The following is a 17,690-nucleotide window of genomic DNA, read 5'->3' as shown; positions in this document are numbered from 1 at the left end:
TCCCTCATTCATTTGACAAGTGGCTAAATCTTAACTCCAGATGAATGCTAATGTTGCACTCTTATCTGCTCAAGGTATAATCAAGCAACTGTATGCTAACATGATTGCAATATCTGCTTTATAAGATGATAATGCAGTTTTGAGAGCTTTTAAGTAACCAGAAAACGAAGTGTGTAGCATGAGATATAAAAATATTGATAGATGCCATCATGAGTAACATTTCAGTTTGTCCCACTTTACTGACCCTCAGTGCTAATATGAAACAAACAAACAAAGAAACACGTCAACTAGCGAGTTTGTTTATAAAGATGCTGAACAAATGGGCAAACACATTCTCTTTGACTGTTTAAGAGAACTCTTGCAAGGAAAATCATCTGAAGACATGCAAACGTCTGTGGGTCAGCAGTAACAAGCAGCAGTCACAGGGTATCACAACTTCCTGTCAATAATACACTTATGATGCTTCCTGTGTTTACATGAGTATGTGTGTGTGTTTGTGTGTGTCACCCCTGGAGAGATGCCCACAGGGTGCAGACTAATTGCAGAGCACGAGTGTCTTTGATCCTGTTCCTCTTGGTCGACAGGGAGAAGGAGGAGGAGGAGGGGGGAGAAGAAGGTGGACAGGACGAGGACAGGAGGGAGCAGCCAACCTTACATGTTGGCTGCCTTGATAATCTGCCAGGCTTTTGTTCATTCGTCTGCTATTGAAATTCACAGGCCATTTGATCAGTTTATACGGGGACTACTTTCCACTGAAGAAACAGTCCCTGGAAACAGGGACGTGGAAAGAAATGTTGCTGACGAAGTTTTTCAATGCTGCCAATATTATTTTACAGGTTTATTAACTATAAACCATAAACACAACCTTTCCCAAAACCTAATCATACTGTAGTAGCCCCGCACAGATATTTTAGAAAACAATTCGGCCAAAACAAACACTGGAATTATAATGTAACTCTGGACACTTTGGTCTGGTGACAGTGTTGAGTCTGGATTCTGTAACTGAAAGTTTAAAAGAGGACAGGGTGGACTGGTGGACAACTCATGACCCACAGCATCCTCAGTTTGAGTCAGGCTGGACACCTTTCTTGCTTTCTCAATCTCATCTCACTACTGTCAACACACTACTGTCACACAATTTGCAAACACGGTAGTAAACTACCCTCCAGTTTTCTCTTTACTGTCTGGATATTTCTGGAGGCGCATGAGGTGTGCTCACAACCAGAACAACTTGTTTACAATAAACTGTGGTGAACAAGTGTCAACAGGAAACATAAACAAAGCATGTGCAGGGACACAGAATTAGGTTGAATATTTACTGTAAATGTTTACCAAACATGCAGGTTCATATTTTAAGGTTAAAATTGTAAAAATCAAACATTTAACTTAAGCTGAAGTTCAGGAACTGTTTTCCTCTATAAAATTTCATCAACTGAACCTCTCTTCTCTATATGAGCTTAACACAAATACAGTAAATTAATAGCTTAATCAAGATGACCCCATCACGTTACACTGCATGTATACCACAGTATAGAACAACTGAAAAAAGAGGAATAGAGTGGGTCAGTCTGGTGCAGATATGGAGGAGGAGTTGGAGGAATTAAAGTAGGAAACAAAGAAGGAAATGAAAAGCAGGGAGGGAGACTTGGCCAGCGAGTGTGTGCAACATGTGAGACATCTGCTGTCGAAACAATGTAGGAGCTTAAAAAGCTGCTGAACTGGACCCAAGATGGACTTTTCCTTTTCAGCCCGTACCATCTGTGTGTAAAACTCTACACTGGTGTCTGAGCAGAAAACAGCAGCCTCTGCAGGACGACGCTCAGCAACAGCAACAAACACAGCACTGACTCTCGCAAATGTTACAGTGTCAGTGTCAGGGAACTCAGCAGAGACCATTTAGAAATTCAAAACATCCTGCAAGAATAGAAACAACTCCTTCGGTCTTAAAGTAGTACATCAAATTCAGCTCTTATGGTACAAAACTGCTAAAATCCTCAAATGTCTTTCCTCATGTTTGGCGGTTTGAACGTACCTTAACAACCCTGGGCAATCCAGTCCTCCAGTTACAGCCTTTAGTGACTGACTACTACCTCATTTCCAAACAGACTCATGTCAGAAAGTTGGGGGGGGGGGGGGGGGGGGGGGGGGGGGGGGGGGGGTGACGACGACAGAGCAGCAATGAGAGTGGAAGAGGGGAGAGAACAGGAAGTAGTGAAAAAGGAAAAGATTGAAGAAAACAAGGGGCGAGAGAGAGGGAGAGAGTAAATGTAAAATAGTGAGGGTTGATGTAAACAGAGAAGTTAGGATGACTGAAAGGCCGTGCAGGATAGAGGTTGTGAGGGAGGGAGCTCAGCGCAGGAAGTTGATACCGGCCAAGTTGTAATAGTGTCTCGGGAGACAACTCGTCCCAAACCTCTGCCCTTGTTCAGCTTCCCTCACTATGAAAACAGTAGTTTCAAACGGCACTACAGTCAGACTAATGACGAGGTTGAGGTCAATCAGCCTCTGCACAGTATTATGTATATTGAGCTCAGTCCCCACTTGATGAGATCATGTACATAAAAAGTCATCAAAGCTGAGCTTACAGTAACGCATAAAAGCTTACAATAAGAACTATCCCATTTACCTTGCAGCTACGCCTGGGTTACCAACAAGGCAATGCAGGTCTAACATGTTTTGTTGCTTTGCTTGTTTGTTTTATTTTTCTTTCTTATTTAATTGCATTTTGGGTATTATAAAGTATATCTAATGTTGGTGTGGATCTAATTTTGCTTTTCTTTTTTAAGGCATGTTGTAAAATTGTTTTAAATACACACATTATGTAGACTGTAAATGTGGGAAGTTTGGGTCAGCAACAAATTTACAGTTAATATTTACAGATGCTACAGTATTGGTTTATAATAGAATCTAGAGTAGAATCTGCCTCAGACCGTTTTCAGACTGAAACTGAAAACTACATACTGTGAAAGAAAGAAAGAAGGAGATGAAACAGCCAAGCAGATGAAGAGGCTGGTGTAAGACTGGGAAGGAGACCAAATGAGCCCTGACTTCATCTTCACAGACATGCCAACCTACTGCAGCAGAGAATAGCTGCTCTGTAGCACAGCAGCTAAATTCCTCTCCTCCTCCCTCCCACCTTTCAGCTGACCCTGCGAGACCGCGCTGTAACTGTCCCTCTAATGTGAAAACACTAGATGATAGAGTACTATCATCTAGAACATCACAGCGTTATAACTGAATGTCTGTGACCTTCAGATCCTGAAAAAAACAGCAAAGAAAGCTGTTTTTTGATTGTATTCCTGGACCAGCACTTCTCTGAAAACTCCTCTAATCACTGGTGAAAGTGTGAGGAATAATTCTGACACGACCTAAAGTTACACTCAAACTGCTGTTGGTAATGAAATTATAAGATCATAAGATGTTCGTGCTCCTACAGTTGTATCAAGACTGTTAGACTATATAATTCAACGGTCTAGTCCTCTTTTCTTCCCTTATGAGGACTTGTATATAGTTGTATATTGTACTGTGCTTACTGTACTTTGTAAATTGTTAATTTATCCTACCTCCATATTATTTTGTAACTGTTTTTGCACACTTTTTTGCACTCTTTTTCTGTTCTTGTGAGCTGCCCCACTGCAGGATCAATAAGGTTCATCTTATCTTATCAAAAAGAAGAGAAAAAGATGTAAAAATAGGAAGATAGATTAGTGCCTTCAACATAGATTCCAACATAAAACAGTCAGCTTCCAAACATCACAGTGAATATACTTAAATAACTTGTGCATCAGCAGACAGTGCATCCTGCTCTGAGAGCGAGTGAACACAACTTAAATTCACAGAGACATGCACACTGAGCACACAGCGCAATTTCCAACCCAGCTGTGTAATCTCTGAGGACAGTGAGACAGTTTCACCACAAATTTAACATGAGCAGCTCTATAAACTCTCTGACTATTGACAGAGACAAAGTTGTAATTTTAGCCTTGCTATGGGGGAGCCCCTGTGGATGGCAATGACAGAAGGCCAGTCTGAACTCCAACTTTGCTCCGGACTGAAATACGTCAACATCTACTGCACTGATTCCCAATGAAATGTTGAGCAGACCTTCACGGTTCCCAGAGGATGAATCCTACTGACTTTCCTAATCCCCTGATTTTTTTTTCTCCAGTGCAAATATTCAGTTCAGATTTGTGGCGTTGAGTGACATGTCTTCACATCTATTGGACACACTGCCATTGAATTTGGAGCGGATGTTTATGCTCCCCTCAGTAAGGATTGTAATAACTTTGGGGACTTTCAGAATTGTAATCTAGCACCATCATCAGGTCAAAATTTAAAACTGTCTGATAATTTGGTTTCTAAAGACAAAACCTAAAATGGCCCCTTTGGCCTCAGCGGTACATTAGGGTTTCATTTACTAATTTATGTAGCATTGATGTGGCAGCACGTCGCAGGCTGACGTTTAGCTCAAAGCACCACTGTGCCTACACACAACTTCACAGAGCCACTAGCACGGCTGTAAACTCTTATGGGACGTCTATACAGGAGGCGTTCAGCCACATATTTCAGTTGGCCATCTCATGCATGCTGGGTAAAGCAGATTCTTATCAATCCAGCTGTCTACACGGGCTGTGTTTTATACACATTTTAGGTAACCAAAAGCATATTTTACAAGTCTATTTTACAAGTCTATTTTCTCCCATCTGGTTCATAACTACCTACCAGGTTAACACTGTGGACGCTTAGGAACTCGAGCATCCAAATATTTACTTTTAGGACTATTTATCTTCTTTGTCTTGGCCAGTACAGAAAGACATGCTGTAGCCACACTTATATATATTACAAATGAGCACTCAAAATGTAATCGCATTCTTTCTGATAAGATGGTGGGTCTTTCATACACAGGTGGCAGAGGATAACGTACAAGGTGCCACCTCATCAGGAGCAATAACCATTGAGATAAACATTCACACCACAGTTGGAACAGCCATTGGGAGCAATTTGGGGTTCAGTGTCTTGCCCAAGGACATGTAAACCGCAGGGCTCAGGGATTAAACCGCCACCTGAGTTCATAACTGGGTTTTCAAGCATGCTTTAAACAGCTGAAGTATCTTTGCCTCGCCTGAATAATTTTTCATTTGTCATCTAATATCTTAATTGATAATGAGATGAGATCAGGTGTGTTAGGACTTCCATTCAAACTTTGGAGGCTGATTAAACCAACAGCAAAACACAAGCTTTATGGGAATAAGAAAACAGTTTCTAATGCTTAAAATGGCTAGCATAACAAAATAAACCAAGCAGAATGTACACTCTGGACTGATGCTCATCTTCAGCTACTTTATTTTGTTTTAACACAAGAGAAGGTTAAAGGGAACAAAAAGCACAGAGAATGCACCATGCTGAAATCATGTTACATAATCAAAGTCTTTTTGACTGCTCATTAAAAGACTCCTGAATCACTACACAGATGCATTCTGATGCAGCTTGATAAGAAACAGATCATTTAAGCGACGCAATTACATTACACACTACAACACTGCACAGCAGACAGCAAATATCATCTTGAGACTACAGATAGGACAAAATGCCATGTTAAGATGGAAGTTGATTTGAAGCACAGCACACAGTGTACTTACAGCTCCAGTCTGTAGCCAGTCTATGAGAGCTTGTGCTGTTTCTGTTGGTAGCTGTGCTCTGAGGCTGTCTCTTCCCTCCTGGGTGGGCTGGAGCTCCAAAGCAAGTTTGAGGTCTTCAGCTAACTGAACGACCTGCAGCGGACCGGTGCTGACGGGAGAACCCAGGTCATATATGCTGTTAGAAAACTCCACGGCCACCGATTTCGAACCTGGAGAGTGCATGGAGGAGGAGTGGAGAGGAGAGACTATTACTGCACTTATCACAGAAAAATTATTCATTCCATTATTTAAAAGTGAGATGTGAGTGTGATGCAAAGCTAATCTATCAGGTGTACTACCAGCATGTTTGCAAGAAGATCAAGAATGGAGCTTTGAACACTAAGAAAACAGAATTTAATCAGAGCCATACATCCTCTGCTATGTTTCCAAAATGTCCATGTGTCACCTGGATCATTTCCCTGGTACACACACACACACACATCTGGATGCACTCACATAATTGTGACTCGGAAAACAGCCACGCATTACAGTGTCTCCATACAGTATATGGAGTCCAAAATTAATGAACAGCACATGATGAAAATAAAATTTGTTTGAAAGTCTCTGTACAACAGAGCCTGAAAGTATGTGAATAACAAACATTTTTGGGCGAAAGAAAAAAAATAAGGGAAAAGATTGTATTTAATCCAAGGGGATATCACTGTAGTCCAAAGAAATACTACACACTAGCCAGGCAAGACCTTGACCTTTTATGACCTTTATGATAGAATATTTAGAAAATTCTAGTGTCAGAGAGTACAAAGTGAGTCTTGTAGGCACCTTGTATGAACAGATAACTCAAGGCTGGTTGAGGAGAAGTGAACATGAGCATTTTCAATACAAATACAGAAACAAACAACATCAACCCATCCTCCTACTCATCCTCCCTCATCCATCCATCCACGCAGACATCACGCAGAGGAAAATATCATTTATGCACTGCTCAGTCCAGATATGAACTACAGCACCACCTCCAGCACAGGTATGAGAAACACTGTAGCACATTTTTCTTAGTGTCTCAGCTTTAGAGCTCAGTGGCACTTATTTATGAAATAATACTTACTTGTTCAACAGGGAGGTGATTTTTTTCAGTTCATGCAATACTTGATAATTGCCATTTCTCAGGGTTGATTAAGATGAATGTTTTAATTTTATTTATTGGAACTGAGATGGTAGGAGAAGGAGGTAACTTTTACATAGAGATGCAACAATGGACCGCCCAGGCACCAGAATCAGTCGGTTTTCAGCATTCTTGGACCAGCCAGTCAGCCTCTCGTATTTCTGTTGCCAAGCCGGTCCATTTTAAGCATGTACATACGCTGAGCAGTGCAGGCAATAATATCACAAACGCACACAAACATGTGTTTAGCGTGGACGTTCTTCACTGTGAGTGAAGAGGACACAAAGCTCGGAATTTGTAATACATGTAAGGCCAAAGTAAACCGTGGGTGACTACCATGAAAACAAATCAGACACTTAAAAACGCCATCAGCCAGCTGAACTTGCATGCTTGAAGAAGCTAGCAAAGGAAAAGCAGCTAAAGCTAAAGCTATCCAGAGCTCAGTGCCAGACACAAGCCAGCAGTTTCTCTCATTGGTCTGAGGAGTGAAAAGACCAAAGCAACTATGAGGAAAATGATGGCCTCCATGACCCTGATTGATCAGCTGTTCTCCATAGCTGAGAATGGTGGCTTCAGCGATCTGATAAATTACCTCAGTCCTGGTGAATTTATAAGCATGCTGTAAAATGATATAAGCAACTGACATTTGTTTTATTATATAAATCGGTTTTATCTGCTTTTGTTTGGTGAAGTAAAATATGTCAGATAAAGCTGGGTGTACAGCTCATTTTCAGTTAACTGTTGTTTGTAGCTCTCGAGTTGCAGAGCACTTTATTTTGAGAGGAAATTGTAAAGTTTAATCATTTCTTTTTAAAAGTAAAATTAGCAACATTGTAGTCTGGCCTGTGGCCTGTAATTATTTCTCTCAAAGAAGGTCAGAACAAGTTAGGGTTGAAACACCCTCACAATAAAAGAGCGATGCTCGTGGAGCCAGTGTGTGTCATACTTTTCCTGCTCTCTGTCACATCAGCATCAATACGATTATCAAAATCATTAACCAGAGGGGCGCTTTCTGACACGATGCTTAACCAGGGAGAAAAGAACTGCTGATCATGGAACGCAATATGACCGACATATCTAAGTTTTGTTGATAAGTGTCTCTAATTTCCTTGTTTGTGACTGGCTGATGTTATCGCTAATGGGATTTATAATGTATTTCTATTTGTGGTCACAGAGAGCTGAAATGGCAAACTCAGTGAGCACTCGATGGATGTTTTGGGAAAACAGCCAGTGACTCTGTGAGCTTCAGATGCAGCAGTGGTACCTGTAAACTCACTTTTGTCCACTTGTGCTGTACAGTCTGTGGTCAACCAGCATGCTGATTCTGAGGGTGAGATTGCGCAAACCCTGATGCAGGAGTGCAGGGAACCTAATCAAAAATGTGTTTTTTCACATAGCTGATAATTATTAGTCACAGAAAACATTCTAATTTTGAGGAACTTAAAACAAGCCAAAGTCCGTTTGTCTCTGTCTCATTTCCTCTGTGAAGAGACCCTGTGCTCTGCTCAACCTTGGTTTCCCCACATACTGTCACTGCACCACATTAAACATTTACCAGGCTTGTTAAATGTTCTTAGCCAAGGTTGAACTGACTGCAGCAAACATGACCCCAGTTATAGACAGAAAAGCACACACAAATAACACACATACATGTAAAACACATATTAACACAGAAAATGAGGCAGTGTCACAGTACACTAGATTTTTGTGCAAAGTTTTTAAATTTTGAAATTTGCTGAAGTCGCAATTTATGTGGCATCCATCCATATATTAGCTCTTTTCATTTATTTATTTTGGTAGAAAATGTTACAAACAAAATGCACCTGCACGCTGCTGTCTTGATTCCAGTTTTTCTTTAATTAAGCATAGACTTGACATTTTGACCACAAAGGGCCTTCATCACATAGAGTTGAGGGTGTGAAATTATCTCACTCTCAGTGGTCTCAATAGTGAGATAAACAGCCACATGCATATTGTTAATTATGCACTATTCAAACGACACATGACATCTCATTACAGCTCTCTCTATACCAGATTATTCAGATAGATAGCATATGAAATCCTTTCCACTATGCTTTTATTGTGAGGCAGTTACAGCTTCCTGTAAACTAACTTACTGCAACTCAATAATGTTAGCAAGTAATAACTCCTTGGTAAAATTGGGTCTGCATGCAAAAGAGAACCCACAGTTGGCTGATCAGATGAAAGTGTGCACAAGGAAGGTGCTAACTGCAGTTTGAGTGAACGTCAAAGCCTCATAATGTAAGCTGGGAATTTTTATTGTTTCATTTCTGTTCTATGGAAGACCACTTGCCCACTTAAGCTTTGTTAAGGTTGGCAAGTTTTTGGTCCATGTTGTCTCTAACAACGCCAACATCAACACCACAACACATGTGCCCCGACACCTATGGCACCTCTATATCAATGAAGTAAAAGAAAACCTACTAAGACAAAACTGTGATATGGTAATTTCTATCAAAAAAACACATTAATTGATGCACACACTGGTACAAGACAAGCTGCTGATGTTATTGATATTAACTAATTCTGTCTAAACAGAATTAGAATGTAGTAAGTAATTGGATGTACTGTAACTGAATGGTGCCTAGAGGCTTTCCTGCTCTTGACAGTACACCAGACCAAAGCAGCCTGTTGAACAGTTTGACTCGCTGACAGATCTGTTATCGGCTATGTGTAGCAGGGTCACTCTGATGCAGGGATGAGTCGGACAGTGCACTTCTCCCAAAGACAACACCGCTGCTTCATAGCTCTTACCTGCGATGATGTCATCCATCTGCTCCAGCGCCGCCTCCAACATCTGACTGGCCTCCGTTTCCATGGTGATGGCAGGAAGCATCAGATCTCAGGTGATGCTCTGTGGACAAGGAAGAGACTGGGTTTATTAGCAACTTACTGTGCACTGGCTTTATATATAGTGTATTATGTAAAGAATGCTGACACTTCAAAAACAGAAATGATAGGGTTTACTAGAGAGGTTCTGCAAACATCTGTGAAATCTGTGAAACATAAGCATAGTTTGTATTAATGCAATTTGAGACTAAGCTGATGTAATGCATGGAAACACAAGAAATCAGGAGTGGAGATGTGGACGGTCAAAACCAGCTCTAACCAAGTAAGGATAATAGATCTGAACTTTCTATGAATTTCAAGAATCCAATATTCCAACGCAAAGACACAAATGTATGAATAAGTGTCACAAATAGAAGAATTTCAACAAGGAGACCTCTGCATTGCTTTGCATGCATACTTCATACTTCAAGATTTTCAGTATACAGTGATATACTATGGCTATGAAACCCCCATTAACACTTACTTATGTGCAGCAATAAGTAGTTTTCCAGATAATAAGTGGCCATAAAATATTGAGAGATTGATTATTTAAAAGGATGAGTAAGAATTTAATTAGAGCTGCAGCAAGAAGTTGAATAATGAAATTGTTGACCAAAAGATTTTGATAATCAACTGATTGTTTCAGTTTCTCAAGCAAAAATGTCTGACATTTGCTGCTTATTTGTCATTCATGATGGTAAATGAAGTGTCTTGGGGTTTTGGTCTGTTGATTGGATCAAATAAGCTATTTGAAGATGTCACTTTGGGCTCTAGAAAACTGTGATGAGAATTTTTCACTTTTTTTGACATTTTATTGACTAAATGCTCAATAGATTAATCAATAAAATAATCAGCCGATTAATAGATAATAAAACATTACTTGCAGTTAAATTCTACTGATGTTGCTGCATTTCTACTGCTCACCAACAGAGGTCCAAAAAGTTCCAAGATTTTCACATTATTTAGGTTAGGTTAGCACAACTTAGGTTAAGCTTTGTGGATTTCCACACTGACGTTATATCACAGTGTTTATTTTTTATTTTCTACATATCCATGTAAGCCATATATGTACTCTTGTCTTTGAAAACCACCAGGAATGATTACACATGCACACTAACACATTTTTAATTCCTCGAAGAAGGATAGACTCCTCATCCGTCATCGTTGCCTCCGGCTTCCCTTCCATCTCCTGCCATCCCTTTTTCCTGCTTTTCACCGCACCCATCCTCCTTCCTGTCATCCCTTCTTTGCCTGGCACTCATCCCCTCTCTGTCATCTCTCCTTCAAGGCCCTCATCCCTCTGTCTCGCTGTCATGATGACTTATAGACAAACTGACATCAACATGCAGAAATGAAGGGGGAAGGACAGTGATGTAATGTACTGATGCCCTGGGAGTACAACCCCCCCCCCCCCCCCCCCCACAGAGCAGCCTAATGCTCATCTACATTAGCGCTAACATTCACAGCCACAACTCATGCTGTATAAAACACAGTCAATGGACTTACAGTAACACTGTGGCGCCGTGTGTGTGCAGTAAAAGTGTGTGTGTGTGTGTATACATGCAGATGTGTGTACTTGGAGAAAAAGGCTGGCTAATTTATTTTTAAAATGAATCTATATTAGTTTAATTGAGGCAGGGGGTGACAGCACCATTCAGACACTATGACAGACTGACTCTGTTCAACAGCACTGAGACAACGGTTGACCTCAACAGGACAATAACGCCTTTGTGTTGCCTATGTGTGTGTGAGATGGGAAAGTGTGCGTAAGCAAGGAAATGGTGGGGTTTTCACAACTGTGTGCTCCTTTGTGACTGTGTGAATGTAAAGGTGCTGAAATAGAGATTACTGTCCTGGCAAGGCAAACTGAAACAACCCTGTGCACTGTCTCCCAGATTGCACAATCTGTACAGCAGCTACGTGTGTGGAAATGAGTTTGATGGGTTTGTGTGTGCGTGCGTGCGTGCGTGCTTGAGGGAAAGACAGTGGGAGACAGAACACAGTGAATAATGAGGGTGTGTCTGTGTGTGTGATGCTCTCTGGATCTCCTCGTGATCTTTGAATCTCGGCGAAGAAATGTCTAAAGAATGGAACTGTTTCAGAAATAAATATTTGATATCTTGAGTCTCGATTTTAACCACATATTTTAGCTGTGAAGGGAATGATTTTGTTTCTAAATGCTGTTCACGTGTTGTCAAACTGGTAAGGACTGAGCAATCGGGGCCACCATAGATCTGCAACCTATCGTCCAATGTATTCTGCATTTTTCAGAATTGTGTAAAAGAATAAGTAAGGTAAATACATGAAGAGGAGGGTTTTGTAAATAGTTATTGTAGAGTCAAATGATCGATAGAGCAACAACAATCTGACAGTGCCAGCAGGTATTCATCAGGAATCCTTGTGAAACAAAATCACTTTGTCTGAGCTCCTTGATTTCACATTCATGTCTTGGTAGATGAACAGACATGCCTTTTCCTATGAAGAAAGATCCACTCCAGAAAAACTAGTTTGTCAAACAGGACAACCTGTTTCTCACAACTGCACCCGCCTCAATGTTGACAGCTTTCTCTTCTGAGTCACAAGGCAAGCTGGCTCTCTGCACAACCACAATCTGAACAACTTCAGGAAGAGTGAAAAAAGCGTTATCAGGTGCTGATAGGACATATTAAATTCTGTCATTCCTACAGCTGAAAACTTATGAAAAATATGGTAAAGTCAGACATATTCAAATCTCTCATAATGCCTGGTGAAAATAACTCCCTTGTATTCACACCAAATGTTAAGCCCAGTTATAATCAATGCAAAGCATATCTGCTACTCATGTAGTGTGGAGCTCACACACTCTTGGTGCCTGCCGTTGCTTTCTAGCTTATGGCTAGTGGTCAGTAAAGTTGGTGTTGGTTCTGTTTGGAATGATTAAACACTAAGAATCCCAGCAATGACAAATAACATAAACACTTGCTTTACTTTCTGTGTGGATATAAGCACAGTTTAAATTGCATTAAAAGAGAAAGATAGCTGCATGTTGAGTCTCAGACACTTCGTGCTAATGATAATATTTGACTGTAATTTCTCCCGTTTTGTCTGGGACACTGAAATCTTCCAGGATTTGTGGACTAGTGCCAAACTCTGCTCTGAATAGTGGCAAGAACTGCTTTGATGAATGTTTATGGCAGGTGGCACCTACCTTTATCAAAAGTGTCATGCAATTACAAATCTGTCATTCAGCTAAGCACTGGAACAGAAAAGCAACGGAACAGCCAGTGTGGAGAGATTTTACTGCTGATCATGTGTGGGCACTTTGATCCAATGTTAATCCTTGTCTAACTCTGAGAATGAATCACATTTACTAATTAACCTCCTACATTGTGGGGCAGTCTCTTCTTTCCAAAACATATGCAGGCCTCATTTGTGTTCCTATTTGAAACCAATAAACATAGAATTTTTCATCATTTTTTTATTCCTTAAGATATGTTCCCTCACAATGCCAATGGAGTGAAAGTATATAAGGGAAAGCTCATATTTGAGCAGAGTGTTGTTTTTGTTTTTTAATACTAATAAGAAAAAAGACGTTCATGACATACAATTTAGGTCATATACCCCCCCATACACACACCACCCGCTGGTTTCAGAACAATATGTTCCACTCTGAAGATAAACTGAAAAAAACACTAATATTGTGTCAACTTTCAAACACCAAAACAATGATGAACTTAAGCTCAGGTGTTGTAATGTTCAATCAGCCAGCCAAAGTCTCAACACAACGTGGGCTTTTTCCAGTTCTTATCCATGAATGTGCTGCTAGGGCCCTGAATGCAAACAATCATATCAGCAGATCTTTCCCATGTACTGCACCTGTGTGAGAGAGCAGGAAACAAAGCAGTGTGTGTTCTGCTTTACTCCAGCCTCACTCCTCTCCTCGGTAAAACTTAACCACACACAGATCCCTATACAAGAGAGAAGAGACAGAGACAGGCGGGAAAGAAGAGGAAGACAAACAGGTGAGCGGACAGGAAAGAACGAGTGTGTGTGTGTGTGTGCGTGTGTGTGTGCTGCACATCAACAAAGACACTTAAAGTGACATTCAACACTGACTCTGAGTTGTTACAACTAATGACTTAGCAAACGTTTCCACTATTTACACGTCCGATATTTCTCTCCTTTGTGCTCTGGTTTGGTGTCCACCAGCTCCTCAGAAGGATTGCTAAATGCTCCACTGTGTTCATGAACTAGTGAACCGGATGTGTCAGCACTGTGTGCACGTTGACCATTTGTCATGCAGGTAGCTATTTGCTGAAGTGTAGTAATTCTCTGGATCCAAAACAGCTTTCTTTTGTCAGCTTTTGGGACATGTTCCTAATGAGTGTGACAGCAGGAAGCCATGTTGTGTGAGAAGATGAGGTGGCCAATTATAGTAGTGTGGAAACTGAGAATTAAACTGTTGCCCACGTGATAGTAATTTTGCAAACAGCTCTATATAGGAGTTACAGCAATGGATCAACACTCCCACAGTTTGTGTTGATTTTCACTGAGGTCAAACATGCTGCACTTGACTTTAACACAACTTGGTTAAACAAAGTGCTTTGGACAAAATATGGAATTAAGATCACCATTTCTCACAGCTCATTGCTCTTGAATGCTCCGGCTTCTATTGGCATGACCATGCACTGCACCATCTGTGTTGTGAAGTGACAATAAGAAGCATAACATTTTTTTTTTTTTTTATATTGTAAGATTATTTTTCTATAAATGGGCTACTTTCTCCTCAGGATTTCTACTAGCCCAAAACACAGACAAAGACGAGAGAGGAAAGCCATAAGAAGTATCATCTCAGAGCTAAGTCTGTGGGCTTGAACACTGCTTAGATTATCTTTTCTAGTGTATGGCTGTGGGTAGTTTGTGATCCGTGAACCGTGGCTGATGCATGACTGCTGGGGGAGTAGGAATATATATTTTCATGTGACTCCCAGCGCTGCGCTCATCTGTACTGCTCTGTGTTGAACTGCTCTGCTCTTTATTGTCCTATTTAGTCCTGCAAAAGTGCATCTGATTCAACTCTGCTCAGTCCTCTCAAGGAAACATGGCTCTGTTTTCTGCTGTCTCCATACATTATCTGATTCGTTTTCCCTTGATTGTGCTCTGTGCTATCCTCTGGTCAGCCCGGTTGACTTCTGCTCTCATTTCTGCTGTAATCTATTTTGCCCTCAGAGTGAGGGTAATGAACCATAACACAAAACAACACATGACTTCCAGTCAATGATCATCATGAGGCTAACAAACAGCAACACGAACATTCAAACATTACTTCAAATCCTTCTCCTTTAAAAGACCATGATGAGCTCATTTTTATTTAATGTGTGCAATAAATTTAAGTCATAAGGAGTGTGGGACTGGAAAAATTGTGAAATTAAAAGTTGGGTAAACTGATCTAAGGCTGGTGTGATCATAATAATACACTACAGTACAGACTGTTGCACACTGAGCACACAGTGAGTCGGTCTTTCCATGTCTGAACTAGTGTGCTGTTGACAAGAGTCACACGAAGGGTAGAGGAACAACAAACAAGTCAGAGCAGCTATAATCACATCACAACACGGCCCTGTGCTCTTCACCACGTGCTTTCAAACACTTACAATGCTCTGACCTTCAAGCAGATATTGCAGCAAAGCACCACTTTCTGTTATGATTTTGTCTAAGAAAGAGGAAGTGTCAATACTTTGCATGAGGAGATAACAGCCTGTGCGAAACCTTAAACTGTAATGATTGCCTGGGCTTTCATTTCTCATTTAATGAGAAGATTGTCACAAGGCCGATTAGTCATTTCACACGGTTATTAATTTCAGTGAGGGAGTTGCAGACTTACGAAACAAATTGGGGTCTGTAAACACACAACTTCCCTGCACAGCTTTTATCTTGTAGCAACAGCCTGAAGGAGAGTTAGCAGGGCTACAGTTGTTACACAAATTCCCACTTGGAAGGTGTCCAGTACTGCCACATTCCTGCTGTGGAGCAGCTTTAACTATAGTAATCATCAGAGTAACCACTTGCCTAAGGGCACCAACAGCTAAGATAAATAGATAAAACCTGTAAATGAACTGTGTCTATAGGTTTCCCTGACAATTTGAATGAACAAATGCCAGCGTGACAAATGACTTCAAGCAAACCTGCAAGGCTCCTTTCACAAATGCAAGTCTATCCCTGGAATTTTCAGTAACATTTCTTGTATGTGGGCGGCACGGTGGCTCAGTGGTTAGCACTGTTGCCTCATAGCAAGAGGGTTCCAGGTTCGAATCCTGGTCTGGGCCCTGGAAACTGGGGAACTGGAACTGGAAACTATATGTGAAATAAGCTTTATGTTCTTTGCCAGCTTTGGGTTTGGGATGTAGTGACTACCAGCATTCAAGTATTAAGACATGATGCAACTAAATGCACTATAAGAGACAAAGAGATACATGGTGACGGAAACAAAAAGATAATAAGGCAAAGATAAACTGTAAAGCGACAGCGGTAAAGAGATTTTACCCAAGGCAGAGCTCCTTCAACAAAGGCAAAGAGCGGAGCTGATATGAGCTGACGCTGAGCGGACTGATGTATGACACTTAGCCTCTGGACTATCATCACAAGCAGGGCTTATTACTTATCACCAAACTGACTTAGTGTAATCAGAAGAGGATGGAGACACACAGGCACCCACAACTGGGCTGTAAGTCGGTGAAACATACTCATTTTCCATTTTCATGTTAATTTCCCCAAAGTCAGTCCATCATTCATTCAGTCATTCAGTCAGCGGAAAAGCTCCAGAGAAGCTCTCATAATGATAACATTGTGACAGATAATTCAGTGCACTTTTTGATCTCAGAGGCAGAGCTGCTCTGAGGGCAAAAATAAAACAATGATTCAAAGACAACAATATGGGATATAGTGCAACTATGAAATATGATGCGGGAAGTAAAGACTGAGTAACAGACTCAACCCAAGAGTTTGAAGTTTATGGGACACAAAATGATGCAAAACTGCTTATAACATTATGAGGAAGGATTCTGATCACAGCACTAATCATTTAATCTGTTAATCTGTCTAACAGCTCACTTTGTCTGACAAAGAGGCCAAATCTCAAAGACATTCAATTTACAATGATAGGAAACAGAGAAAAGCAGCAAATCCCCACATTTGATTAATGATTTTGAACAACTAATCCATTAAAATTATGGCCAATTGATTTTCTGCTGACCAGCTAATGGATGAATCCCTGCAACACTAACTGTTATGTGAAAAAGCAAAATGTGTAAGCGGGAATTCTTTTCCCATTACTATTTGATAGACAACTTTACTCTTACAACCTGTTTTTCTAAGTGAAATCCGAATTCAAAAGTGAAAGTATTACTATTAATTCTCAGACAATATTCTCAACAGTGATGGCACCGACACTTAACTACACCATTATCAGTCTGTGTTTTCATTGTTTCACTGAGAATGTGGCATATTATACATGAAATGATAATATAAATGCACTGCAGTGTAAACTCTAAATACTATAGCTTTTCCAAAGAACCATGTAAATATATTCTTGTCTGACTGATGTTTGATACTGCTGAATAAAATATATGACACAGTATGAATTTGCATGTGTAAGATTTATTTTTTACTTTTCATTCTAGCAGATATAAAGGAGGATATAAAGGAGGATTCACCCTTCATTGCATTCCTGATTGTAACACAAAGGGAAATTATTTGGGAAGTGAGGCAGTGAACCGGTAACAGTTGAGATCTATGAGAAGAAAATGTTCCATCTGCAGTTTGTTTTCTAACTTTCCTGACAGGAACAGAAGGTTGGGAACATTATTCCAGTGTGTTCACATATATACACAGTCTGGCCAAGACATTTGGATGTGCATACATTACATATGCAAATAATGAAATCTTCTCAAAAGAGTATTCATGGTTACATAAGAGTATCACGTTAAAATAATACTACCTCCGCAGTGACCAAAACTCACTGGGGAAAGCTCAGGATGCAAACATTTCTTCAGAATTAATCACTA

The 17,690-nt window shown here is 40.4% G+C and overlaps 1 protein-coding gene across 5 annotated transcripts in view; it reads right to left on the bottom strand.

The window, feature by feature from the left end:
- ppfibp2b (PPFIA binding protein 2b) overlaps window positions 1–17,690 on the bottom strand; it is a 77,223-nt gene that overhangs the window by 46,356 nt on the left and 13,177 nt on the right. For all 5 annotated transcript variants that reach the window (XM_046395017.1, XM_046395019.1, XM_046395018.1 and 2 more), the window contains exons 2-3: window positions 9,574–9,673; window positions 5,640–5,848 (exon numbers count right to left, since the gene is read on the bottom strand). In XM_046395017.1, the coding sequence (XP_046250973.1) occupies window positions 5,640–5,848; window positions 9,574–9,655 (291 nt within the window). In that variant the 5' untranslated portion in view covers window positions 9,656–9,673. The remainder of the gene's footprint in view (window positions 1–5,639; window positions 5,849–9,573; window positions 9,674–17,690) is intronic.

Source organism: Scatophagus argus, chromosome 7 (genome assembly GCF_020382885.2).
Source record: "Scatophagus argus isolate fScaArg1 chromosome 7, fScaArg1.pri, whole genome shotgun sequence".
NCBI lineage: Eukaryota > Metazoa > Chordata > Actinopteri > Scatophagidae > Scatophagus > Scatophagus argus.
The sequence above is the reverse complement of the archived record's forward strand: the minus strand, read 5'-3'. Positions and strand labels throughout refer to the sequence as shown.